The sequence below is a fragment of the Muscardinus avellanarius genome (genome assembly GCF_963383645.1).
Source record: "Muscardinus avellanarius genome assembly, chromosome: 15".
Lineage (NCBI taxonomy): Eukaryota > Metazoa > Chordata > Mammalia > Rodentia > Gliridae > Muscardinus > Muscardinus avellanarius.
The window spans coordinates 68655861-68683104 of record NC_137801.1 but is presented as its reverse complement, the minus strand read 5'-3'; the positions used below and the strand labels follow the sequence as shown (position 1 = coordinate 68683104).

General features: G+C 50.1%; 1 protein-coding gene across 2 annotated transcripts in view; it reads right to left on the bottom strand.

The window, feature by feature from the left end:
- TET3 (tet methylcytosine dioxygenase 3) overlaps positions 1 to 26647 on the bottom strand; it is a gene marked incomplete at both ends in the record, with an annotated part of 108610 nt that extends 81963 nt beyond the window's left edge. The window contains 2 exons of one of the 2 annotated variants that reach the window (XM_080711155.1): positions 11861 to 11917; positions 26345 to 26647. In XM_080711155.1, coding sequence (XP_080567281.1) covers positions 11861 to 11917; positions 26345 to 26647 — 360 coding nt within the window. Of the gene's footprint in view, positions 1 to 11860; positions 11918 to 12212; positions 12237 to 26344 lie in introns of those variants that run through there. The other variant, XM_080711156.1, reaches the window with a different exon arrangement.
- Positions 26648 to 27244: the final 597 nt, after the last annotated feature.

Below are 27244 nucleotides of genomic sequence, written 5' to 3'. Positions count from 1 at the left end.
TCGCGCAGGTTCGAAGCCAGCCGCGCGCACTGGCTTAGGAGACCCTGTTTCCAAATATAAAAAATGTAAAAATAGGTCTGGGAGTGTAGCCCGGAGGTAGAAGGGCTTCCAGGAACCCCAGTACCACAAAAAAAAAAAAAAAAATCTGGAAAGATTTGTATAAATTGTAGTAATTACACTGGAATGAAGAAATTTAAAAGTCTCAGTTTCCAATGATGTACTTTTCTGTGTGTGATACTAGAGACTGAACCCAGAGGTGCTTTACTTCTAAGCGACACGCCCAGACCTTATGTATATATTGAAACAAGCTCTTCCTAAGTTATTAGGCATTGGCCTAGAACCTATGGATTCCCAACTCATCTTCCCAAGTACTAGGATTACAGAGGTACCTGGAAATAACTAACATTTGTTAAGCTCTCTCTAGATTCAGGACACTGTTCTAAGACTTTCCATGCAGTATTCTACTGAATACTCATGATCCTTTGAGACAGGTGCTCTTTAAACTCAAACTAGCAGCTGAGGACATTAAGTAGGTGGCAAAACTGTGGCTTGAATTCAGGCAGGCTAACTCCAGCATTAACATATATATATGTTATTTAATTTACTTAAGTGGACATGCATTACTTTTAAACTTTAAAAATATTTCCATTAAAAAAAAAGGAACAACATTACTGATGTTATCTAAGTTGAACTAAAAGTTCAGTATGCCTTCTCCATTCCCCTTCGCTGTACAGTTCTCAAAAGAGTCAGGACAGCCAGGCATGGTGACACACACTTGTAATCCCAGTACTTGGGAGGCTGAGACAGGAGGATCAAGGTTCATGGACAGCCTCAGCTACTTAGTGAGGCCCTCCCCAACTCAGTGAGACCTTGTTTCAAAATAAAGAATATTTAAAAAAAATAGGGCTAGGGGTGTAGCTTGGAGATAAAAGGGTTCTAGGTTTTATCCCCAGTACTGAAAAAAAAAATTTAAAAAGTCAGGATAAAGGGCAAGAGAATCTATCCTTCAAGGTATCCTGTCTTTTCCCTTGGGCCACATCATTTCTCTGGGAGTCTGAACAAGTTTAGGACTGCAACAGGCCCTGCTGAGCCCAGAGAGAGCAGAATGGGCCTTCACGATGTGGTTCCTCATTGCCCCACACCCTGAGCTCTAGGGCAGCCACATGGAGCCAGAGGTAGTGTCCAGGAGACGGCCGTCCTGCTCTTCCTAGAACCCCTCTTTTCTTCTTCTACTGTCCTCTCCATCCTAGGCATTCATCAGAGCCCGAAAGGTAGCAGCTGGTGCATAAAATAAGCAGGCAGCAAAACTTTTACCTGTGGCCGAGTCCACCTCAGGCTCTGAGCTCTGGGTCAAGTATTTTTTTGTCTTCACCATTAGCTGTAGTTCCTCTTGTGTGAAAGCATGGGGCTTTTCTAAATACTACTACTGAAACTTCCATGTGGGGTTAGGACATGCACTCATCCTAGGCAATGAGTTCAAATATTTTGCTTAGGTTAAAATTTTTCACAGGTCCTCACTGCCAAACTGGTAAGGTATTACTAGGGTCTCTACCTGAAGGTTCAGGGTAGCTATTGTTCTACCTGCAACAACTCTCCTCAGGGCCCCCGTCAGGAGGAAGGTAGCCAGGCAAAACAGGGGCTTGATGTTCACACACTACATCTCACTCCAAAGTTCCAACAGACAAATTATCAAAACCCAGAGAAGACCACAATCAAACTTAAGAGGAAGTCCGATCTTTGAATGTGTTCATTAGCAAAGAAAAAAGTTAGAAAAAGTGCCCTAAAGATTCAACTAAGAATTCAGAAAAATGACTAGTGACTAAATCTGAGGAAGACAATTTAAGACTAAAGCAGAAATTAATGCTTTAGAAAATAGCATTATGGAGCCCAGTGTGGTAGTGCATGCTTATAATTCCAGTCTTTAGGAGGCTGAGACAGGAGGACTGCAGGTTCACTGTCAACCTCAGCTACTTAGTGAGCTATTCCTCAATTTAGTAAGACCCTGTTTCATATATTTATTTATTTATTTTTGTGATACTGGGGGTGGAACCTAGGAGCATTCTACCTCCAAGCTACACTTCTGGCCCTATTTTTTGGTCGTTTTTTATATTTTGAAACAGGGTCTCACTGAGTTGTGAAGGACCCCGCTGAGTAGCTGAGGCTGTCCGCAAACTGCAATCCTCTGGTCTCTGCCTCCCAAATGCTGGGATTATAAAAGCATGTGCCACCACGTCCAGCTCCTATTTCTTTTTCTTTTTTTTTTTTTGTGGTACTGGGGGTGGAACCCAGGGGCTTTTCTACCTCCAGGCTATACTCCCAGACCTATTTTTTATTCTTTATTTTGAAACAGGGTCTTCCTAAGTTGCTGAGAGCCTCAGTAGCTGAGGCTGGCTTCGAAACTGTGCGATCCTCCTGTCTCAGCCTCCAAAGCGCTGGGATTACATGCATGTGCCGCCACGCCTGGCCTGTTTCATATTTTAATAAAGAATAAAAAATAGACTGAGGGTGTAGCTCGGAAGTAGAATGCCCTTAGTTTCCATCCCCAGTACTGCCAAAAAAAAGAAAAAAAGAAAAAAAGAAAATAGCATGACTGGCAAATCTATGTGCTTTTTAAAATTCTGTATATTAGAAATGCAGAAAGTGAAAAAAATCTTAGTATTGAAGGACAAGTAATTACATATATATTATACTAATAAATCTGAAAATAGGTCACATTCATGAAAATGCAAAGTAAGCATTTTATACCAGTAGCTAGAGTAAAAAATAATGCCAGGCATCGTGGTGGTGCACGCTTGTAATCCCAGTACTTGAGGGGCTGAGACAGGAGTACTGCAGGTTTGCAGTCAGCCTCAGCAATTTAGTGAGGCCCTGTTTAAAAAAAAAAAAAAATAGGGCTAGGGTATAGCTCAGAGCTGTAGAATGCCCCCTGGGTTCCATCCCCAGTATCACAAAAAATAAATAAGTAAAACAAACATCACAAAGCTGTGAAGACCCATCCCTCCAAACAAATACAAAGCTCAGGGCTTGGCATAGTGGCACATTTATAGAATCCCATTTGCCTGTAGGCTGAGGCAGGAGGATTGAAAGCTGAAGGCCAGCCCAGGCAACTTGGCAAAATGCTGCTAAGGTGACCAATCAGAGGGTATGGAATAGGGGAGGATGGAGCCTCTTTAAAACACAGGAGGTACATAAACAAATGTATCAAAGTTAATCACCAAACAAGCATGGGATCAAGGGAGGGGGAGGGAATGGGATGGGGGCTGGATGAGGGCTAATTGGATGATGTGTGTTTGTATATCCTCTCAAGTCTTGTATTCCAGTATGATGTATGATTACAATGCACCAATAAAAATAAATTAAAAAAAAAAAAAGGTTGGAGGTACACCGGGCGTGGTGGCGCATGCTTATAATCCCCGCGCTTGGGAGGCGGAGACAGGAGAATCTCTTAAGCTACACGCTGGCTTAAGAGACCCTGTTTCCAAATAAAAATCTAAAAATAGGTCTGAGAGTGTAGCCCGGAGGTAGAAGGGTTTCCAGGAACCCCCAGTACCACACACACAAAAAAAAGGTTGGAGGTATTGCTCAGTGGTAAAGCACTTGCCTTGAATGTATGAAGCCCTGGGCTCAATCCCTAGCACTGCAAAAAATACATACATACATATATACACAAAAGGAGAGAGAGACACCAAATTCAGATGGTTCATGAGATCTTTTCAATTCCTTAAGAAATGGAATTATTATTTAAGCCGCCATTATTTAACTTGTACCAGAGCATGAAGCATAAAAGCTTCACAATCTAGCCTAATACCAACATCTGACGATGAAAATTACAGGTCAGTTTTACTCACAAATATAGATGGAAAATTTCCATGTTGATAAAGCAAATATCATGTTTAAAAAATACCCATTACCAAGTATATTCAAGGAATGCAAAGATAGTTCAATATTAAAAAGTATATTAACACAATTCATCTTACTTATAAGCAGAGAGAAATTCATTTGAACTTCACAGCATGCTAAACAAACATGACAAAATAAAATATCCACTCCTAATAGGAAAAACTTTCTTGATAGAATGAGACCACTTCTTTAACATGATATACTAGAACTCAAACAGCAAACATAAGACCTTAAAACAATCAGCAGTACCACACACAGAGTAAAACCCTAGAGTTACATTCCCACTGAAGTGAAAATTTAAAAAAAAAAAATCACCAATGAGAAAGATGTTCTCTATCCAACAAATATTTGGCAAATGCATTTAACATGAAAAGACAGACACCCTGGCCTCAATTTCAGCTCCACCCCTCATGAAACATCAGCCCCTGATCAAGCTCCTGGCCTGATTCTCAGTTTCCTTATCAGACAGTCAGGCTACTATCACCAGCCCCAGAGTGGCCATGAGAACTGCAGAAGAGAACTGTGAAAACTTTGCCTTTGTGTCCACTCCACACACGGGTAGTGTTCAGTAAGCGGCGCAAGTGCGAGGGGTCATGTAGGGGAAAGTGAGCCACAAGGCAGCTGACTACATTTTTATACACAGGTATGTAGTAGGCAGGAAACAAAGTCTGGACAGGAACAGTTAACAGTGATTGACTGGATTGTGGAATTATGGGCAAATTCTCCCCCCCCCTTCCCTTCTGTCTTACTTCTATTTTCTAATTTTTTCAAAGAACATAAGTATTACCTGTATAATAAAAAAGAAAAGGCAAAAATATATGTGTGTGTGTGTGTATATATATATATATATGTATATATATATTTTTTTTAATTTACCCAAGACTGGGGCCTGGCATACGAAAGGCGCACATGGAAAAGGAACTAAGGGGGTGGAGGGGAGGGTAACGCAGGGAAGGTGCTCATAGCATTCTCCACCCCAGTTCTAGCACAGTGATGCCTACTCATACAGGATCATGCTGGTGAAAGTATTTAAAGGTATTCCTGGCACAAGCCAAGCTAAAACCCTCCAGGCTCAAAGCCAGAGCATGTTGCTGTGCTAAGGCCTGCCCTGGCTTTAACCAGATGCCATAGAAATTCTGGGCATTGAGAACAGAGCAAGTAAACCCATTTTGATCCAGGTGCTGGTTACACCGGTGTGTTTGTGAAAATTCACCACAATGTAGACAACATGTGTCTTTTTCTGTGTATCTGCTGCACGTCAGTTAAAAGTTTTTTTAAAAATTAAAATCTGGGTGGACAGCACTAAGTTTCTATCATCTGCTACACCATTCCCTTCTCAAGTTCTGGCTTTAACAATGAACTCAAGGATCACCTTCACGGAAGAGAACGGTCAATCTAACATTCAATACACATGAAAGACATGCTTATGTCCACTGTTCTAGACTTTATTATCACTACAGTTATCAATGGGTAAGAAATGAATTCTGGGGCAACCTGTGGGTCTGGGAGACATGGCGAACAAACTGGAAAAGGCCACTCAACCCTGAGCGCACATTCTAATCACTGGGGGAGCTTAAAAAAAAAAAATACTGGGGCCAGGCTCCACTCCAGACCAACGATACCCAGCTCTTTGAGGCTGAGCCCAGACACTGATATTTTCTTTTTACAAAGCTCCTTGGATCATTCTAATAGGCAACGGGCTGTGAACCACTAAACTAGTTGAACCAGAGGGACTGGTCACTGGGAACACTCTAGACAAGTTGAAGCGTGGCCCCTGCCTGTCCGGGTGGAAGCTGTGGGTGGGAGTGTTTAGGGATGAAATGTCCTGGCACCCACCCAGATCCTCCTCCACATCTCATTTCCCCCAGACTGTGGGCAGAGGCCCGATGGAGAGCAATGTCTCCCATGTGGAGGGTGCAGTGTCTGCAAAGTGAAGGGGACGAGCTCCCAGGGTTGGACACAGAGCCTTGGGTTCTGGCTCCTCGCCGGGGTGTTCAGACTGCTCTGGACCACTTGCCAAGACAGCCCCAAGACACACGCCACTCCAACCACACAACCCTAAAGCTAAGCCCTAACTACTGCTCAGAGTCCAAAAGATGCCACTGGAAACCCACAGCTGGGAAGCAGGAAACCAAAGAGAAATAATAGTAGGACAGGCAACAGGGCAGAGGTCAGCACAGAGCTCAACTATCAAGTAGGATGGGCGCCAGGACAAGAGGCAGGTTCCGTGAGCAGGGGGATGGCACATGGCCGGCCTGCTCAGAGCCTCTAGCACTAATATCTAGGGCCCCCATGATACCTTGTCTTGAGTCACTCTACCTAACAGTGTGACAGGGGCCCACAGGCTTGACCCAGTCAGTGGCTATCTTGGTGAGGCAGCTCTGTGGCATTTTATAAGCTCCCTAATGACTCTGACACAAGGAGTCCATGGCCCACACTTCACAAAGTATGAAGTGCCTTCCTGCTTCTGTCTACAACTTAGAGCTCTACTCAAAGCATGAGGGCAGGAATGTGGATGGGCTGAGGCCCTGATGTGTGTCTTAGGATGGAGAGGACAGGGGAAGAGAGAAGGATAGCAAGAAAAACAAGGTGAGCATCTCTTGGGTACCACCTCCAGATCCACTGAAAATCCATTTCCCCAGAACGCTTATGGGTATGGAGCAACAATTATCTACATCATAAAGGACAAGTCTCCCCTCTCTGGGTCTAGCAGGGCCTGTTGCTATCAGAGAGAGCCCTCTGAACCCCAGTCTGAACCTGCTGAAGCCAGCAGAGATATGATTTGCCCAAGAGGCACACCCAAAGGAGAATGTGCATCAGAAGAGTTAGTCTGGGCACCCAGACGGGGCTCTCAGCCTGGAACCCTTCCCAGGGTCTCTCTCCACCTCTGACAGGTGCTACTGGCCTCCCTGGCTCTTCCCCTTCTGCAGTGTAGCCGGCAGTCAGAGATGGGACCTCCCTGAAGTACAGGAAGGTGGACGGTAGGAAATAGCTCTTTCTGTAAATTCCATCTGCTTAGCAAGGCTGGGAACCAAAGCCTGCAGTCTAGAAAGACAGGGGATGGGGCATTCCTGGGGAGACGGAGGATGCCCAAGAAGCAGCAAAACAGGAAAAGTCAGTCAACAAGACATGGCGCTCAGGGGCTCACTGTCAGGGACAAGTTACAAACCCTTTCAATGCCTTTATTTCCTTGCAAAGCCCATGAGGTTAGGATTACACGTGAAAATGCCCGAAGGCGGGGCTGAGAAATCCAATTACCTAAGCACCAAGGGCACTGGGGTTCCAGGCCACAGACAAACCAGGATTTGTGTGGACCCTAATCCTTCTATCCATGGCTCGTCTGCCTCCTAAGGAATACTGTTGTGGCCAAGTCAGTGTTACCTATCCTTTTGCCCCCCTTATTTCCTCTAGGATGAGGCAGATAGACAAAAGGAAATTCCTATTTTTGGTCTAATCTTTGGCATCTCAAACAAAAGACCCTCGGCTAGAGGAAGTAGGGGAGAGAGGCCTAAACTCAGTCAAAAAGATTAGGATGTCCTCCTTACAGAAATCAGGATTGTGGTTAGCCCCCAGGAGAAGAGGACTACACCTCTGGGTCACACCAAAGAGGGGTGTCAAGGTGCCTTGCCTCGACTTTCAAAGGCAACCCTTTCACTTTACAGAGAAAACAGAAGTCCACGGACATTAAGTGAGTTCCCCGTTGTAAGGTAAAACAGAACCCACAAGCAAGAGTAAGAAATAGGCAGGAAAAAGACTGGACGGTTGCTCTTCTTGCCCCTTTCCTCTAAGCCAGCAGGTCTTTCTGCAGAGCCCCGGAAGCAATAAAGGCCACAGGACTGATGCTCTTAATGAGTCAAAGGCAGTTTTGGACTTAGGGTCAACAGCTTAGGCAGTATTTCTACTCACCTCTCCCAGGACCTCCAACCCAACACACCAAAAACCAACGCTTTCCTTTCAAAAATCAAGCTCCTTTTCCAGCTACTCCACTCCCGACCACACTAGCCTGACTTACTAAAAACAAGGTTGGCACATTGATTCTTCCTTCAAAGTCCCTTGAAGCTCACTGAGCCAGGGAGAAAAGCAAAGATAAAGAGCTGGGTAGGTATGGGATGAAGGGCTTCGTCTGCCATGTGGAAGTTCACAGCCCTGCACACAGTTAAGATCAAAGGCTTCCACTGCATGAAAATAAGAAACCAGCGATGCTGGTTTTCCCACTTAAGAGTGTTTGAGTCAATGTCTCTTAACTTACCACAGTTTTGTGAGATTCAAATAGCAATGATTTCTCCTATGTTTCTGTACCTAGTACTTAATGTACCTGGAACGTGGTAAATGCTCGATGCATGTTGAAAGACAGAGGGAGAAAGAAAGGGAGATAAAACAGAGACAGTCGGATCCCTGCTTAGCACAATAATCAGTATGCCTTCATTATCCAAGTCATTTCTGTCCCCTGCTTGCCTAAAGGCTTCCTAAACTTATCCACAAGGAATCCACCTCCTCAGAAGTAGCAGAGATGCTGGGAACAAGGGGAAGTCCTCAGCTGACTGCCAGATGTCTGGGTGTGAGAGGAAATGAGGCCAAAAGCCAAGAGGTCAGGAGTGGGAAAGAGCGGACTTAAGAGGATTGGGAGACCCAAAAGCTGCGCCCAAACAAAGCCCCTCCCCACGCTCCCTCCCCCCCACCCCAGAAAGCAATACCATTTGCTACAGCCTCCAGGGTATGGGAGGGGATTTGGCAAGACCACAAAGTCCATTTCTAGAAGCAATGTCCATCTGCAGCTGGAGGGAACCCAGCACAGGGCCCAAAAGAGGGCTGCGGGACCATCGCAGGGTTCCTGAACTCAGCCCTGGGCCCCTGCACCATTAGGGATAGGAAGGCTCTCACTCTGCTGTCTCTCTCACCAAGCTCTCCTCCTCTCCCTTGACATGTGAAAAGGGTTGGGGTCACCAGCAAGGTGGAGTTAAGCTCTGGGACTCAACTCCAGTTCTTAACGTGCATGACAAAGCTCCCTCTCTCTCCATCCTCAAACCCAACTCTTGGTGGGTTCTTTTCCTGCTCTAGCCTGGCAGGCTCACCTGCTTCTGGATCTACCACCTCACACCTCAGAGAGAAAGGGCTCCTCCCAGTCCCTCACAAAGTGCTGCAAGACAGACAAGAAAGACCTCAGAGTGCACAGAAAGTTGAGGACCACAGATTCTTGACAACAGGGCATTTTTACAGTGGTCAAAAGTAAAGACAGAAGGCAGAGATCCTGGGCACTGTCCCAAAATAGTTTCCAGACATCCTTAACCAGTGGAGTGTTCCCGTGGGAGCCGTGTGGGAGCCCCAAAGCAGGGCTGCCTGGTGCTCCTGTCCAGGCTGCTGGGGGAGGGGAGGTGGCAATAGCGTGAGCTACGGCATGTTCCTTGGGATATCGTGGGGACACAGGGGGTATTCCAGGCAGGAAAATGACAACTTGCACCTATCAAGCTCAGCTCTGTGCCTGTACTAGGCACTGCATACACCCATACATCAGATTCCCGAAAACCCTAGTGAGACTCAGCACACAGGAGATGGTCCTATCTCTTCTGGCTGCTGGATACCATTTACCTATGGGGCTTACTCCTAATGCACCCGTCCAGTGGAAACACAGACCGTAATACCCCTTCTACCCTGTGTCTTGGCATATTCTCCTGACCTGGAACACTTTCCATGCTGGATACTTATACCAAGACCGGAAGACAGAAGAGTATTTGGCAAAACTGCCTTATCTATGGAATGTGGGAATAACACATCCAGCTGGCCACCAGAGAAAACCCCATGTGGGGTAAGGAAGCACCAGGAATAGGGCTCAGGCCTGAAGGCTGGCTGGCAGTGCCCGGGCTAAGAGGAAGCTACGACTCTCAGACAGCTCAACGACAAAAACAAGTACAGACACAACCATGGAGCTGTAAAGAGGCAGTTGGCTCAGCTCCTGCACTGAAAAGAGGGAAGGGGAAGACCTGTTTGGAGGGCTTCCTCTGAGTTTTCAAATAGCCCCCGCCACATGCCCTTAACATTAAGGGCTAGAATATTACACTGGGAGCGTCCAGCAGGTCTGCAGAAAACTGGCCTTATCCCAGGCCGGCAGAATGCAGGCAGAACTGGAGAGCACACTGGGAGAGAGCGGAAGGGAAGCAGGTCTGCCAGGGAGAGCCATCACTACAGCAGGCAGGAAGGATGCTTTCAGGAGTAAACAGACCAGTCCCTTCTCCCAGCAGAAAGGGAAGCTCTGCTGACAAAGCTGGAGATACAGAGGGAGGAGGGAGCTGGCCCCTCTCTGGTCCCATCTGTCCCCATCCCCTTGTCCTGCTTTCCCCAGGCTGGGGGGAAGAACAGGTCCACTCTGTGATTTCAGTGCCTACAGCCCTGCCACAGCACACACAGGATCGCAACTCCTCTAGGCAACAGTGGACAGCCAAGGGAGGGAAGGGGAACCTGGGGATTCTGCTCAGAAAAAGAGGTGGAGTACAAGCCAGCAGGAGCCAGGGTAAGCTCACAACTCCTCTCTCCCACAGAATCAAGGCACACAACACCTCTGCTTGTCTTGGGGCCTCCCACAGTCTCACCCCAGGTGATCGCCCACTGCTCTCTCAGCTCAGCAAGGCATGCTGGCTCCCCAGGGAGCAGGCGCCACCTGGCTCTTCTTCCCCAAGAAGCTGCTCCAGAAGCAAAATCTGTGCCCTCCCACAAGCACTTCCTTGATTCAAGTTCCACAGGACAAGGACAAGGAACTCCCTCCCCCGGCCTCCTGATCCACCCGCAGCGGCAGGCTCAGGAGTCCCCATCTCACGTAGAGAAGCAGAGGGCCCCTCCCGGCTGCAAGCATCCCCGCCCAGGCAGTGAGGTGGCAGGGTGCCACTTCCAGCACCTCCTCAGAGCTTCCCACAGTTTTCACAGGAAGCAGGAGGAGGACTTGCAGGGGGGGAGATTAGGAGCATGTGGGGACATTGGCAGCTCACCCACCTGCTACCCAAGCAGCTCCCTCTCTACTAGGAGGAGTCCCACGGGGCTTGCCCCTACTCACCTGTCCCCACACTTTTCTTGTTTCTTTGCTATTGAAAGGCAGCCACATCGAGCTGTCTCCTACTCTGTTTTCTCCACCCTGAGCCAGCAGAGGATACTGCTGAGTAATCCCAAACTCTCGGTGGGTCCCCAAACCCTGAAAACAGGGCAAAGCCCAAAATAACCTACGGATCTGGTCCTTGCCAACGTGGGAGAATTACCCATGGTTTCCTAATAAAGACAAATACTCCATGAGATTCTCCACTCAACTGCCCCAAATAGCCCAGCCCCCAACTTCAGACAACCACCTGGAACAGCTCAGTGCCCCCTTCTCTGCTTCCTCATTCCCAGTCCCCCAGACACCAAGCTGCAGGCGGAACAGCAGACACCCGCCAGCTTCCCCGTCATGATGTTGCATCAGCCCCCACCCTACCCAAAATATCCTCACCCCCACCACCTCCTCTCCAGCCATCTCCATGGTGACAGCAGCATGACTAATGACACCCTATCAGCTTCAGACTCAATTCCCCCTCCCCCTTACAGCCCCCCCACGGGATTTCTGCAGATTGGATGCAAACCAACAGTGCCAGGGACATTCTCCAGAGATTTCCAGAGCCAGAGGTGGGGAGTGGGTTGTATGTCTTAAAAAAAAAAAAAACAACACAGTTCAACAAATCAAACCCCAACTGCACCCAAACCATCCAGCTGAGAAAGCAAAAAGAATCCAAACAAAACCCACACAGGCCTGAGAATTCATTGGCCGCCCACACTCCTGCCGCCCCTCCCCCTCAGCTGCTGCTACACACACAGTGGGAGATTAAGGGATCACCAGAGGAGACCCTTTATTTTTATCCAATCCAAACACTTCACCCCCGAGACACACACACACACACACACACACACACACACACACACACGCAAACACGCACACGCAAGGTACCTTGACAACTGCCCCTTGTGCCCACTGCCCGGCTCCTTCACCAGCCTTTATTTCCACCTGCAAAAGAAGCCAGAGAGACCGATGAGCCAGCTAGTACCGGGAGAAAAGCAAAGTCTCCCGCAGCACCCGGAACACCGAGGGGGAAGTAGGGAAGGGAGAGGAAGGGGCCTCAGGAAGAAAGGCCAGCAGGGACCATCTTCCTTCCTCCAGCTGCCGCCCAGACCCGCGCGGATGGGCCCTTTCGCCTTCCAGTGTGTTTTTGTTTTCATTTCTCCTTTTTGAACCCTCCCGAGAGGGCACAGCCCCCCTGCCTGCGCGCGGCCCGCCAGTCCCTCCTGGCCCTGCGCTATACCTCGGCCGGCCTCCTTTGGTGCATCGGCCGCCGCCAGGCCTCCCATTATCCCCGCCGGAGGGAGCGCACGGAGGGAGGCACTGCAGAGGAGGCGGCGGCCAGCTGCCGGCTGCGCTCCCCTCCCCGCCCGCCGCGAGGCTGGTGTGCGAGGGGCGGCGCGCGCGCCAGCCAATCCCGCGGCCGCCCTGCCCGCCGTGGGCCTGCCCAGCCGGAGGCGGGGGCCGGCCGAGCCGGGAGGGCAGCTTCCCAGGCCCGCCGCCGCGCCCTGGCAGGCTGGGGATCCCGGGGCACCCCCGGCTTCCTCCCGAGGGCACCCCGAAGACATTATGCGCAGAGGGCACCCCCCACCTCCAGGGTCAAAGAAGACAAACTGCGCCCGGGGTAGGGCCCAGGCGGCGCTGTTCCCACCCCTGCCCTTGCTGCTCCAGCCAGCCCCTTCCTGGTGGTGGCTAAGGCTCAAGCTTGAGGCGCAATACACTTATCCTCCAAGAAGAAAAGGCCGAGGCAGCACGAACCTTTACCCAGTTTTGCAGAAGAGGAAATAAGGCAAGACGAGTGAAGTCACTTGGCCAAGGTGACGCGGCACAGCCCCGAACACAGCAGAGCTGGGGACTCCAAGCCAGGTCTGTGGCAGCTGCTCGCTCAAGACCACAGCCACATTCTGGTTCTCCGAGGCTGCTCTGGAAGCCCCCACTCCCCACCTGGCCCTCAAGCCTCTGTGGGTCAGCTGCACCCTCCAGGGCCAAACACCTCACTGCATGGTTCACTGCTGGTGCCCCGACGTGGTTTCTCCCCTCTTCCAGAAGCTGCAGGAGGTATCCCCCCCACTCATACCCCCCCCAAGACCTCTGGGCTTCCAGCCTCCAAGAGAGGCAGAGGAGGGAAAATGGTCCAGAAAGCTCTGGCCTGTGGAGGCCGTTAACCAAGAGACTAAGAGCAGGGAGGAAGAGAGGGGAGAGGAAGACGCTGCAGTCCACTCCTGGATACAATTCCTAGGCATCCCCTGGCACAACCTTCTCTACCACCTCCCTCCCTGTAGCGGAGCACTCCGGAGCTTCCACACATTCTGGAACCCAGAAATTTAAGTTCGGTCCCGTGCACTACCACTACCTGGCTGGCGGTAACGTACCTGTCTTAGCCTCTCTTTGCTCATCTGTAAAATGAAATTAGCAGCTACTTCCTACAGCGGTGGGGGCTCCCACAAAGAAGCACAGCACAGTGCCTCTGGGCTGTGGCTGCTGCTAGCTACCAGCACTCTTCATTTCCAGAACTGAAGAACTGAGTGCTGCTGCTCATGCTCATAGATAAATAAGATGAGGCCAGAGAAGTGACTCATAGGACCAGTAAGAATGCGTGAGAGCCCCTGATGCAGTGACTCGCTCTATTACCCCACTCCATCAAAGATGCCTAATTGCCGCCCTTCCCTGGGCCCATGGTGGGGGGTCGGAAGCGGATGAGCTACCTGAGGACAGACAGCAAGGCTCATCTCTGGTGTGGAGGCTCCAGGGGGAAGCAGGGCCCACACTTGCCTTCTCCAGAGACAAACAGCTGCCCTCGGGGCTTCTTCAAGGTAGGAGGGGGCAGGTGAGGAGGCAGGTTAAGGATGTCCCAAGCAATGGCCTGGGTGAGGGACTGGACTTCTGTGCCTTTCAACTCTTGCATTGACCAGGCCAAGTGGAGTCCTACCCTGGCTCCCAAAGCCCTTTCCCCAGGTCTCCACCCCAAACCCAGTCTGCTGCTGGCCAAGAGAGACTAACACTGTGTGGACAGTATCAATTAATACTGTTGCTGCGATGCCTGCCACAGTTTATCAAGCCTCTGCTACATACCAGGCCCTGTGCCAACCACGCTGTAGGATCATCTCATTTGACTTACTCCACAAACAACCTTGCTTCTTACAGGGGAAAGGAGGGACTTAGAGACGTTAAGTCACTTGCCTGTCAAAACAGCTGGTAAGTGGTAGGCTGATTTGAAACCTAGGCCTTTCTCATTCAAATTCTAGAGCCCCCTCCCCTTGCAGACACTGCAAAGACAACTGGGGTCACTGGAACTGATTGCTTCCCTTTAAGCTGCAGATCTGAGCACTGTAATGTTTTCCTGCTTCAGAGACTCCCCAAATGCTGCTCCTTCTGCCTGGATCCATCCCCTTCTGCTCCCCACAAGCTAATGCGGTGCAAGGCTGAACCCAACAGTGCTCCCCTCTGCCGTTTCTCAGTCATGGGCTCCTCACAGGGCAGGACACTGCTCTTCTAGGGCACCAGTCACAGTGAAGCACAGTTATTTACATGGCAGTCCTCCCCACGTGGGCAGGGCACATCTTCCACACTTTACCAGGCTCTGCAGAGCTGGAATGTGCTGAGCTGAGTTTCTACACAGGAGGGTGGAAAGGCACGGGCTGGGCACAGAGAGGGTCCCGTTCAACCTCCTCGCTGAGGTCCCCAAGGATCCAGGAGTATGCCTCCTTTCCTGGGGCAGGGGGGAGCAGGACCTGCCAAAATTGAGTCCTAAACTTGTTCAGTCTACACACATCTTTTTTACCAGCTTGCAGAAGCCACAGAGCCTACTTCCACCCTGACTCCCTGTGTGACCCATCTCTACCTGCAAACTCAGCCCTACCCCAACCACGAGTCCCCACCCTGCCTGCAACCTGAAGGAGCCACAGTCCCCAGGCAGTCTATCTGCTCCCATCCTCATCCACTCTGGCTCCTTCCCCTCTGGTGGGGCCCAGGAATGCCAGGGCTCCAGGGAGTCTGAGCACAGGCTGGGGCACCATGCCTCCAGCTGGGCTCTCTTCACTGCCCACTGACCCTCTGTCACTTCTATCTGCCCCAACTGCTTCTACATCTAGACTTCACAGTGGCCCACCCAGAGGTACTTGGGACCATTCTGCATGGGGAAAGGGGTGTCCACCCCTCCTCCTAGCATACCCCAAGTCCCTACTGCGCTCCGACCTAGAAGAATGGGCCACAGCCCTCCCCACTTGGAAAAGTAAACTGACTCACCCATGTTGGGGACACACACTGAGCACTTCAGCAATATGGATACCCACAGCCAGACTCCATACAGATAAAGACCAAGGAACGCAGACATACATTCAGGGCAGATTTACAAGAATAGCAACCAAGCACCAACCCCATGTACAGCCCCTCACCTGAAGACACGATATGTAGTATTTTCAAAAGAAACCAAGACAGGAATTACTCATGTCCACTTTACAGATGAACAAAGGCTAAGACATTGCCTACGGCCACACAGCTAGGAAATGAGCAGGGGCCTCACTAACCCCTTGCTCACATCAGTCACTATATGATTTTCCAGTGCACCTACCTCTTCCAGAGCCCGCAGGGGACAGGGGGGGAAGGGGCTTTCCTCCTTTGCCATGGCTGTGTCCTGAACCAGGTCACTCTCTCTCCACAGGCTTTACTTCAGAGCTCGGTTCAAGCCCCGCTTCCTTCAGGAAGTAAGTCTTCTCCGGTTACCCCAGCCCCTGCCAGCCGACAGCACTTCTAACATTTCTCATTTGACACTTGGAATTTGCCTCTATGTGTGTCCTGCTTCCCAACCAGAATGACTGGAGTTGTACCTCTCCAGAGCCCCAGTGGGGTTTTGCCCAACATTAGACACAGGAAAGGCACTTAGAATCGACTGCGAGGGAGGTCTGTGACCTCCTTCCCTCTCCATCACACAAAGGATCCTGCCAAAGAAACCTAACACCCCCTCCACCTTCAGAGCCTATGTTTGAAGTCCCCGGTGTCCACGCATCAATTTCCACCCAAGTAATTGCAGCCCATCACACACACATCATCCCCTATATTTGAAACTCTTTGCAGTTGTCATGGGAACTGCCTTTGCCTTCATTCACTAATCAGGCCTCACAATTAGCTTTGGCAGCGGAAGTCTGTGTCAACGGCAATCGCAGGGAGGAGGAAGCCGAGGAGCAGCAGCAGCAACAGACAAAAAAAGATGGCCCTCCTTGGAGATACAGCCAAACTAGACTGAACCAAGGCACCCAGGGTTGACCAAGTGAAACCAATGAGAGGCAGTCAACAATGTCACCCTCTTCCACGCCAACAAGCAGCATGCACAGGTGGCAGTCACACCCTGCCTACACCCTGCATGCCCTCCTACATGCTTTATCCTGGGAACTTCATCAGGGTCCCCTCACCCCAAATTCAACAGCCTTGGGCCACCAGATGTTCCAGGATATAGCAAATAACAAAGGACTATAGGATACTATAGAGAAGGCGGGACCCAAACACTGAGTAGCCTAGAAACCCTGGGAAGCCCAGGAGGAAGACTTCCACAAGGAATGAACACAAAGTATCTAAGCTTCCACAAGACGGAACTATGAACACCCTCCAGTGCGCCCAGCCACCTGCCTGTGTCCTGCTCTGCTGCCTCAGCCACCAGCATCCCAGCTGCATTCCCACACTCTGCAGAATCAGGAGAAGGCACCCTCCTCATCCTTCACATGTGGCTACACTGAAACTCTCAAGCTGTTCCTTCACTGCTGGGCTGTAAGGGGCCCAAAGGTAACCAAGGCTGGGCTCTGCCCTCAAGGCATCACAGTCCTTCTAGGACAAGCTGTAATTATTTGTTTTCATGCTTGTTGCCCTTTCCAGACTGCGAGCTCATTAAGGAGAGTTAACATTGCCTCCCCTTACTCACTACTCAGGCTCAGCACTGAGCCTTACCCACGCCTGGTCCAAGGCAAGGTTTGCTGAATGGGGCTGAAGGCAACCTAAACATCTACAGGTCAAAGCAGATAACCTCCTGCCTCCGAAAACCAAACCACCACCAGAGAGAGGCGCTCCGTCCTCCAGTACAAGGGACCAAGGAAACATTCCAAGAAGTCTCTCTTCTGTGTCCTCCTAGTACCATCCTCCCCACTCCGCTGTCCCCCTCCCCCTCAGTGCGCCCATCCATCCCACAGCCTGCAAAGTAAGTCTGCCATCCCTGTCTCTTCAGGATTCCAGGACCATTGCCAGCATCACTGAAGGAAAGGGGAAAATGTCAGTAAGAAGTACGACAGTGCCAGGTTTGGTGGCGCACGCTTGTAATCCCAGCATTCGGAAGGCAGAGACCGGAGGATCGTGGTTCTCGGACAGCCTCAGCTGCTTGGTGAGGCCCTTTGCAACTCAGTGAGACCGTTTCAAACACAAAAAAGACTAAAATATAGGGCTGGGGGTGTAGCTCAGAATGGGTTAGAGAAAGAAGAGGCTGTGGTCTAGTACTTTGAGACTTGTGTGTATGTGTGTGTATGTGGGGAATGCGGGGGACTGAATCCGGGGACACACTGCCAGTGAGCTACTTCCCCAACCCTATTTATTTTTATATTTTTAATTTTGAGATTAGGTCTTACTAAATTTCCCAGGCTACCCTTGAACTTGCAATCTTCCTGCCTTAGACTCTCAAACGACTGGTATTGCAGGTGTGGCACCATGCCCAGCTTCCACTTGTTTCTTACCCAGCTTCCCTATGCCCCCTTTCTGAGGCTTCCTTGACCACAATTAGGAGGAGCAGGGAGTCATGGGGATGCCTATGGTTTAGTCAGTGCCCCTAGATGACTCCATCCAATGAAACTCTCCTCCCATCTGAGAATCTAGATTTCTTGCTCTCACAGCAGGGGGAGGTACGTTAATTGTCCACTAAGTCCCCAGGGTGGCTGTGGGTAGGTGGGACATGATGGAGCTGGAGGCTGTACGAGTCAGGAGCAGCAAATGCTGGAACAGAGCCCAGGCCCGCTGTGTGTTACATGAAGCCATCAAGTAACCCTCAGCCTCTGGTCACCTGTAGACCAGCCAGTTATCCAACCAGGCCACGATTAATAACTTATCCAATTTCTTACACAAGTGACAGAGGACACAACCACCAAGAGGTTTGTGCACTCCAGGTATGGCAGCAACCCACAGCAAAGCAACTCTCAGGGACTTGAATGACCAGACCAGCCAGCTGGACATCAGCAGGACTCAAGAGGAAGATTAGGGGGTCTCTTTTCTTCCCAATACCTCCTGTCTTTCTGAATATCCTAGCCTCATTCCACAAGGCCACTGTAAGGAAGCGATGGGGACTAATGATAACTTCTCAGCACTGGGGGATAGATGGGATGGACGTGACCATCCACCACATCCAGTCACCATGCTGCCTTCTACAGAATGAGGCGACCCAAGACAGAGGGATGACTGGGTGGGGCCCATGAAGAAGTACATTTGAGACTAGAAGTCAATATGAACAAAGTTCACTGGGGCTGCTGCTCAGGGCTATGGGCAAAGAGGACTCAATTTTCCCACTAGGGAGCCATGAAGAGCATGTCTGGGTGGGGAGTCACAACTCACTCCTACTGCTATTTTCTCCCCATAGCAGATAAATAAAACATGGCCGTACCTTCAAGAAGCAATTAGCTTTGCGGTAGATTAGAACTCAGCAAAATACTGTCCCTCTCCACAGATCTCACTACTTACCTGGGGGGTATGGGGGGAGGCTATGATCCTAAGCCAAAAAAAAAAAAAAACATCAGAGAACAGCAACCAACCCAGATAGCTATTTCCCCCAACTAGAAAGAGGCTGTGGTGAGGGTCCAGGGACCACACAGGGACAAGACACATCTAGCTCACAGTGCTGCCTAACAGAACTTCCTGCAGTGATAGGAACATTCTTTCTCTGCACTGTCCAATGCATAGATCACTAGCCACATGTAGCTATTAGGTACTTGAAAGGCAGCTATGTGACTGAGTGACTGACTTTAGTTTAATAGTTAAATAGCAGCCGGGCGTGGTGGTGCACGCTTGTAATCCCTGCAATCGGGAGGCTGAGACCGGAGTATCGCGGTTTACGGACAGCCTCAGCTACTGAGTGAGGCCCTCTGCAACTCAGTGAGACCCGGTTTCATAATAAAGAATAAAAAATAGGGCAGGGGGTGTATAGCTCGGAGGTCGAATGCCCCTGGGTTCCATCCCCAGACTCGGAAAAAAAAAAGTTAAATAGCCACTTGTGGCTTTATGACTATCATACTAGACAGCTCAGGTAGAAGATGCTTCTTAAATTTGAGGCAGTCACAGAGAACCTGCTAAACACATAGTCTTCTCTCCCCTGAGATGAGAAAACACACCCCTATACATATGACATTTGGCTGAAACTTTCAGAAAGTCACAAACCTTACCCCAACCCAGGTCTGAGATTAGGTTGAGGCATAAGTTTAGGTCTAGGGCTTGGGGTATAGCTCAGTGACAGAGCACTCAGCTAGAAAGGGTGAGCCCCCCCCTCCCCCCAACAATCCAGGCACAGAAAAAAGTAAAATTAAATCTAGACCTTGACCAAAAATGTTGTGGCCTTAGATGTTTCTTCTACAATGTAGCTGTTGAAGCAATATGAGAACAGACCCGATATTATACTTTACAAAGTCCTAGCTGAAGCCCACCAAGAGAGGAAGGTCCCACCCGTTGGGGATGCCCTCCTAACATCTCTGCCAGCCAGCACATCTCAGGGCCAGCTCTTCAGTGTATACCACTTATAAACTTTAGGCATGCCCTTTTCTAATCTGGGTGCAGCAGGCCTGCCTAGCACTTTCACCCACTAATAAGAGTCCTGTGTACTCCTCCACATGAAGGAGCCGACTCCCGCTCACACAGGACTTGCCTCAGCCTGCTTGTTCCTCTGATCATTTGCAAGCCCAGCAGCCCTGTTTCCTTCAATTGTCCTGCCTGTGACCACTCTGACAGATCTCAAGATAGGCTGTCAACATTCCTTGTAGAATTTCAGCTCTTTCTACCAGCTAAAAAGCAAGGGTTTCTTACTAGTACATTTCCTCTCGTTTTTAAAAGACATACAAGAGACTCTGCATTTATTCTGATTAAACCCCATTCTGGCTGCGGCTCACAGTTCAAGACACCCCACTTTCCTTAGTCCACTGTCCCGTCATACAATTTAATAGCTGCTTCATGACCAGCACCCACTCTGACATACCTATTACCTACATTTTGTGAAAGAGGCGCACATCCCTTCTGCTCCACAAGGCTCCACACCCATGCACCAGGCCCAAGGTTCCACGGACACACCTCTCATCGGCACAGCCATCACCACTTACGACCACTCTTGTGGGGCTCAGTCAGGGTGCCGAGCTGCACAGATGAGAGCTCTCCTGGCTGTTCTCAAAACACACACATTCTGAAAGCATTTTACTGATAGCTCGCCATAGGCACTGCAGAAGAACAAGAATAAACACAGAGTAAGCCTTCCTGGCTTACAGGGTGAAGAAATGGATTGGGTCATCCTCCTTGTCCTGGTCGGCAACTGGAATCCTGTACCTGTTTGTGCCTTATTTGTGCTCTCTTCTCCATGTCCCATTCCCTTCTAGCCACAAAAGTTTTGCAGACTAGCTCCTCAAACTCTTACTGACATAAATCACCTAGACTCTGACTGAGGTACAGATTCTGATTCAGAAACTGGGAAAGGCCCGGAGAGTTTGTCTATTTATTTGGTTACTGGGGTTTGAACCCAGGGGCATTCTGCCTCCAAGTTACACCCCCAACCCTTTTTATTTTATTTTAAACACACTCTAGATAAGTTACTGAGGCTGGCCTGGAATGTGCCATACCAGTCTCAGTCTCCCTAGTACAGAGATTACAGGCATGTGCCCCTGCCCAGTGAGATTCTGCACTTCTAGCTCCCAGGTGATACTGATACTGCTGGTCCATTAAGTGGAAGGGTGGAGGTAAAGCCGTGAACCACTCAGGTGTCTTAAGACTTGGGTGAGCATCTTCAGAGAGTTTAGGCGAGAACCCATCACTTTAGTCTCTTGTCTGTTTCAGAAGATGTTTATGCAGCTAAACGTTACATACATCCAGGGAGCCTTAGACCAATGGAGTCCAGCCCAGAGCAATTAGATTAGAATTCCTGGGGGAGGTGTAGGACCCAGGGACTGGTCTTTTAAATTTTCCTAAGTGATCCCAATATGGAACCTGATATACATGATGGACAAAGAGACTGAACAAAGCAATTATATCAGCATCCTCCCTTCAGGATGTATGTCAATAACTGGACCTCTAATCTGTCCACGAAGTTGGCCAGAGATGCCATGCTCCTGTCTCGGCCTCCCAAGTGCTGGGATTACAGGCATGTGCCACTGCACCCAGCGCCATCATCGTTTCTTTAAAGAAATGCTGATCTTAGCTTTCCTGAGCTGCTTCATAAAGAACTATGAGAACTCCTATAGTCCACCACTTGCCTTCCTCAAGGCTCACAAACCATCCTTTAAACAACATGTTCTACAACTACAAAAAATTAACTTACATTTACATGTATTTTCAAAAACCGCTGAAAAACTGAACTTTATGCCATCTCTGGTCTTTCAGCCTTCTTTTACTCGCAGAATTCTGCAGTGTGATTGTGAGTTGAGTGCATGTGAACACATTCAGTGGAAGCAAACGGCTCATGCCCAAGCAGAGAATCCAACCAGCTCCGTTTGCCCAGTTTATGCCTTCTAGCATGGCCAGGACCCAACAGTAACCCTCTGGCTCCCTTGTTAAGCTCCTCAAGTTGTAGGCTGGCCTGCCTCTTCTTTTTTGTTCTTACTGGGAAGACAACTTATTTCCTCCAAGCTCAGCACACTCTGGCCTCTCAGACCACTCCTGAATCTGCATGCAGTGTTACCAACCCCCAGGAGCACGGCTTTTTACCACCTGCACAGAACAGACAGCAGCCATGCAGCCACACAGAAGGTTCAGTCCTCCCCCATGCCTCTGTCTTTCTCCTTAGGCCACCATTCATGACTGTTCTGTTAGCATTTGCTTTAAAAACCAATGCAAAGCCAGGCATGGTGGCACATGCCTGTAATCCCAGTACTTGGGAGGCTGGGACAGGAGGGTTGTGGGTTTAAGGACAGCCTCAACAAGTACTGAGACTCTCACTACCTAGCAAGACCCTGTTTCAAAGTAAAAATCAAAACAGGGCTGGGGATGTAGCTCAGGGGTAGAATGCTCCTGGATTCAATCCCCAGTGACTGATACACACGCACACATGCACACACACACACGCACGCGCACACGCACGCACAATTCTATCCTTCCATATGGCGTCCCTTTTAGAAACTGCAGCTTTGGAACTGAAAACTGCTTGCATTTGAAAGATAATTTTCAGCCGGGCGTGGTGGCGCACGCTTGTAATCCCTGCGCTTGGGAGGCGGAGACAGGAGGATCGCGCAGGTTCGAAGCCAGCCGCGCGCTGGCTTAGGAGACCCTGTTTCCAAAATGAAAATGTAAAAATAGGTCTGGGAGTGTATCCCGGAGGTAGAAGGGCTTCCAGGAACCCCAGTACCACCAAAAAAAAAAAAATATATATATATATATATATATATATATATATAATTTTCTGAAGTCTAAAGTAAACATTTCTCCTTGCCCAGCCTTCTCAGGCCCTGTAAACACCAAGACAGATCCCTTGCTCTAAAGACTCATCAATTCTCCTCCACCGATTAGCTCCCTCTGTGATGTGGAAAGTGCTGCCACTCATATCCTGTCTTCAGGAAGACAGAGCTACCAACAGGGTGGGCAGGAATTTGTCATGTAGTGTTCTAATGTTTCTGAGAGACCCCAGGTCCCAGGTAGAAAGATGTGTTTCAGCCCCTAACTCCACTTGGACTCTACTTGGCCAAGGGCTAGAGAAGGTTCTCAAACCATCCACCATTTCATCTCTCTCACTTTCACACACAGTGGCTCAGCCATGTTTCCAATCTGACGCACATGCTCTGCTATACAGACGCAGACACACACACACACACACACACACACACACACACACACACACACAAAATAAAGGGTCATTTTCCTACTCGACCAGGGCTTCACTTCCCTTATCCAGGGGCAACTTCTCAGGCAGCCTAGGATCATGGCGACCCCTTGCTCAGGGTGTGCAAGCTCCCCTGCCTGCCCCACACTTCTCTGAGCAAGCCAGGGGATGTCTTGAGATAATCGTTTAATTTGTATGGCATGTTTACAACTCACACTCATGCGCAGTTGTTTCTGCATAAAGATCAATTCTTGCCGGGCGTGGTGGCGCACGCTTGTAATCCCCACGCTTGGGAGGCGGAGACAGGAGGATGACACAGGTTCGAAGCCAGCTGCGCTGGCTTAAGAGACCCTGTTTCCAGATAAAAAAGTATAAAATAGGTCTGGGAGTGTAGCCTGTGGGAGTGTAGCCTGAGGTGGAAGAGCTTCCAGGAACCCCAATACCACCAAAAAAATAAAAATAAATGAATAAATAAGATCAATTCTCTTCTCCACATTCTAGGAACACTGTCACAGTGCTCTGATTCCCTACTATGTGACAGACATTATGCATATTTTATTTCATTTACTCTTAACAACTCTACCAACAAGGGTTACTTTGACATTACCATTGGGGGAAACTGACACGTGATTAACTGTGCTGCCCTACTACGGGCCCTATTGCGCCTCTCCATACCCATCACACCCTACTTTTCTAGTCAGCTATCTTCGTTGTGCTACCAAATCACCACTCAGGCAAAAAGAATGCGAATCAAACAGCCTCCGGTATCAGCCTGGGATCTAAATCCTTCTGGGAACTAGGAAGGAAGACAGACCACAGTACAGGAACGAAACCCTGTGAGACCTATAGCTGCTGTCAACTTGCACCAACCTCAGGTTAGGACCCGGAGAAGCAGTCACTTGTCCCTGGGGAACTGTCTCTAGTCTTTAAGTGATGACCTACTTTTTTGAGTAAGGGGATTCCCCAGCACCTTCCTTAAAGCCTACTGGGGGATAGACTGAGGAGTAGATAAGACAGAAGGCCCAAGATAATCTCCCCCCTTACAGGATGATTCAAAGCAGCTATCAGCAGACCACTCCAAGAAGCCCCAAAGGCAGCCCAGCAGGGAGAAATGGGGCCAGGATGGAAGAAAAGGGTGCCCAGAGCAGCGGTACCACTCTAATGGAGAGGAGGAAGTGTCAGGGGCAGAGATGCAAGTAGAAGGTCTCAATTCTGAGGTTCCTAGGATGCTGTGTCCTGGCCCACTTGAACAGTCAGGGCCAAAAACAACCTCCCCAGCCTGGGGCATGTTCCTTCTGGTACATGCTACCAAAATCTAATGGTTAAGGTCCCAGCAGTCCCCCAGAGCTGCTAACCACTCTGCTCAGGCAGTGTTTCTGAAGCATGACTCAACTGTGTGGCTGTGCCAGGGATGCCCATTACATGCAGTGTCATCTAGACAGTGCTTCCCTGGCTTTCATGAACCAATTTAAAAAAAAAAAAAAAAAGGTGTAGAGAGACACTAGTTACCATTTTGTATTTTACCAAGTAGAGATTTCTTTACGAAATAGATTTTTCTATTCATAGTTCTGCTTCATCAAAACATGGACCTATCCTCAGAAGAAAGTTATTACTCTTTAAAACAAAGAAAGTCGGCTTTCAGAAAAAGCTCACTCTATTGTCTCCACTGTGCTTGTTCTCTAGAAACTAGAATTCTGTTGTGAGCCAACACTGGTTGACAGACCAGCACGTGAACCCTCTGCCCTGGAATATCACAGGTTATCCAGCCACGTGTTAACAGACCCTGGGGGTCTAGTGCGGCAGCCAGCCATGGCGAGGTCCACAGGGATACAGGCATCTCTCAGCAGGTTGCCTCTAAGTCTCAGCCAACCCAGATCTACGGTATCTTTACCATGACCACCCGGCAGCCTGGGCCAGAAGCTTACACACAAGGATGACAAGACCCTGGCCTTGCTCCCAGCCCCTTTCACTCAGGTATGCCCTGCTGTTGCCAAGAGAAGCACTTAACACCATTCACAAGGGCCACCAGTTCCAAAAACACCAAGCCTACAAAGCTCAGCCTCCTGGCTCCCTGTGGGTCTGGTTATGGGAGGGATACAGTGAGATACATGGAGTGGGAAGGCAATGAATGCTAGAAGAAAGGAAGTAAACGAACCAAGGTTTACAAACTACACGAGGCGGGTGATCATCACACCAGAACACCAGATCTCATGGCCAAAAGTGAAGTCTTATACCGATCTCAGCTCCTCTCAGAAATGACCTACAGGGCACAGAACCAGCAGGATGCTGACGCCTTCAACGCCAGCAACATAAAGGGGCTGCACACTGGCTCCCAGGCTGGAATGGGGGGATGCAGATGTGATCCAGATGTCTGCTTTAACCAGAGATGGGGTAAACAGGGCACTAGGTTTGTGGTCCCTGGATCATGACATCCAGTGTCCACAGCAAATGGAAAGGGAAGGTGAGAAGGGACAGAAAAACCCACTTCCCTGCCCCCAACACTTGGATCTTTCTTCCTGGCCACTGACGGCAGCCCCCACCACCAGCTCGCAGCACAGCTCTGCGCTCTGCGGTCAGGGAAATCCCGCGCACGCACCGCCAGTCCATCCCAGCCACAGGTGCCCTGGTCTGCAGAAGCGCAGCAGCTCCCAGCCCAGCTGGGAAGGCTTCAAAGGCCAAATACAACTCCTCCATGTCCCCAAGGAGAAGACAGGCTCCAGAGAGGCCCGAGCTGTCTGGCCCTAAGAGAAATCAGTGGCAGAGCCAGGGGGAGCCCCGCAGACAGCTCCGGCCTCTGTCTCTGTCCAGCGCCAGTTCCGCTGCCTGGAGCGACCTCAGCCGCTACAGCGCTCCGCCTAAGCTGCTCAACTTGGCTACTTCTGCCAACTCTCCGCCGTGGAGGCCGCCACCAACCTTGAGCCGGCAGTCCGCTGCCAGAATGGAAGGGGTAAATGGCCAATGTGGGGTCACGCCTCCATTTCTCCCTCACCCTCTCACCTCAACAACTCTTTGGGTCCCATAGTGTCTCAGAAGTACCTCATGCATCCACTCATTAACATCTGGGTGCCTACTACCTGCCAAGATACTACTGTGCCAGCGATGCAGGTGCTACCCTCAGTTCTCTGTGACTCAGTTACTTCATACAAATGGTCAGGTTACTTCATACAAATGCAAAGAAGCCCACTCCGGGAGGGGGGGGTGTCAGAGGCCAATTATGCTTCCAACTGTGGTCCCACCAAAAGTTGGCCCAAGAGACCAGCCGTGAGAGAATGGGCTTCAGTGGACCAGTCTTTAACAAGGGCCTCATGATCTCAAAGAAGGGATGGGAAGCCTAGCAAGGGCCGGCTTACCTCCTTGAGAAGCCCCACTTTTTTCTTCAGCACCTCGCACTTGCGGAGTTTGCAGATCTGGTGTGTGCGGCGGTTGGTACAGCTGGTGCAAGCCCCGCAGTTTTCCAGCCTCCGGCAGGGCTCACAAGTCCCACACCGCTTGCGTTTCTTTCTCCCGTCTCCACCCCCTCGGAGTTGGGCCTCACTCCCTGCCACGGGGAGCCCAGGCCCCTGGAAACCCCCTACCATCACCTGGCCCTGAGGGAAGTCATAAAGGCCTGGTAGGTCCGGTTGGACCGCCAGGGGCACCTGAAACTGGCTCATGACACTGATGCTGATGCTACCAGAGGTGGGGGCATAGGTGCCAGGCAGAACCACGGTCAGCTTCCTGCTGCCTGCAAAAGGCCACCAACAGGTCCTTCTCTCCTAAAACAGTCAAGAGTCTACAAGCGTGAAGACCAGGAGCTTCCTTGTCCCGAGTGGGTGTCTCTTCTCAAGCCCTCTTCACCTTCTCTGCAGCAGCCGGACAGGGCTCCTTCTGGGGCTGCTCTCCCACCTGCTGGGGCCCAGGCTCTGGGGGAGGACAGCAGTAGCAGCAGCCCCCAGGGAGGCGATCATCTTGGCTGGGTGGCTTCTTCACCCTCACCCACCCTGGACCCGGGCATGAGGTGAGCAGACAGGAGTGGGGGAGAAAGAGCGGAGTGAGGGGTCTCCTCCCTGGTACTTCTCCTCCAGGCTCAGGGTGGTGGAGGAAGGCGCGCTGCCTGAAAGAGACAGAAAGAGGAAGCGCATCACTCGGGGCTCGGGACAACTTTCACGTGTTACCTCTTCCTGCTTCTGGGAAAAGAGAAAATGGGGGAAAGACAGGGGCTAGCTCAAATGAAGTCCTGCCCAGAACCGCAAGGGGTGGCGGCCTAGGGC